The following is a 388-nucleotide window of genomic DNA, read 5'->3' on the forward strand; positions in this document are numbered from 1 at the left end:
GGCCCGGGGCCCGCTGCCCCGCGGGGACCCCCGCCCGCACCCACCGCTTCTTCGGGATAGAGCCGGAGGCCGGCCCGGCGGAGCCCCCCTGCGCCTTGCAGGGGCTCAGGGAGAGCGCTTCCCGCTCCGGAGCCCGCGGTGAGCCCCGCAGGTGACCAGAGATGATGCGCAGCCGCCGCCGGGCGGAGGACGGGGAGCCGCCGCCGCCGCTTTCCGCTGCCTCCTCCGCCGCGGCCGCCATCGCACTTCCGTGTTGTGCCGCCGATCGCCACCGGGTGAGAGGTCGGGCGGGCGGAAGACGGGTCCCGGCGCTCCCCTCATACGGGCCGTCCCGGCATGCACCGCCGCCCGCGCGCCTCCCGCCCCGCCCCGGGGGAGCCGTGGTGCG

At 79.4% G+C, this 388-nt stretch overlaps 1 protein-coding gene across 16 annotated transcripts in view; it reads right to left on the reverse strand.

Moving 5' to 3' along the window:
- Positions 1–388, reverse strand: part of AGPS (alkylglycerone phosphate synthase) — a 92,659-nt gene that overhangs the window by 61,605 nt on the left and 30,666 nt on the right. For 2 of the 16 annotated variants that reach the window (XM_010566020.1, XM_010566012.1), the window contains exon 1: positions 45–241. The exons of the other annotated variants lie outside the window; for them this stretch is intronic. In XM_010566020.1, coding sequence (XP_010564322.1) covers positions 45–241 — 197 coding nt within the window. Of the gene's footprint in view, positions 1–44; positions 242–388 lie in introns of those variants that run through there. 16 annotated transcript variants of the gene reach the window in all.

The sequence above is a fragment of the Haliaeetus leucocephalus genome, unplaced genomic scaffold, assembly GCF_000737465.1.
Source record: "Haliaeetus leucocephalus isolate CR32 unplaced genomic scaffold, Haliaeetus_leucocephalus-4.0 Scaffold1, whole genome shotgun sequence".
Taxonomy (NCBI): domain Eukaryota; kingdom Metazoa; phylum Chordata; class Aves; order Accipitriformes; family Accipitridae; genus Haliaeetus; species Haliaeetus leucocephalus.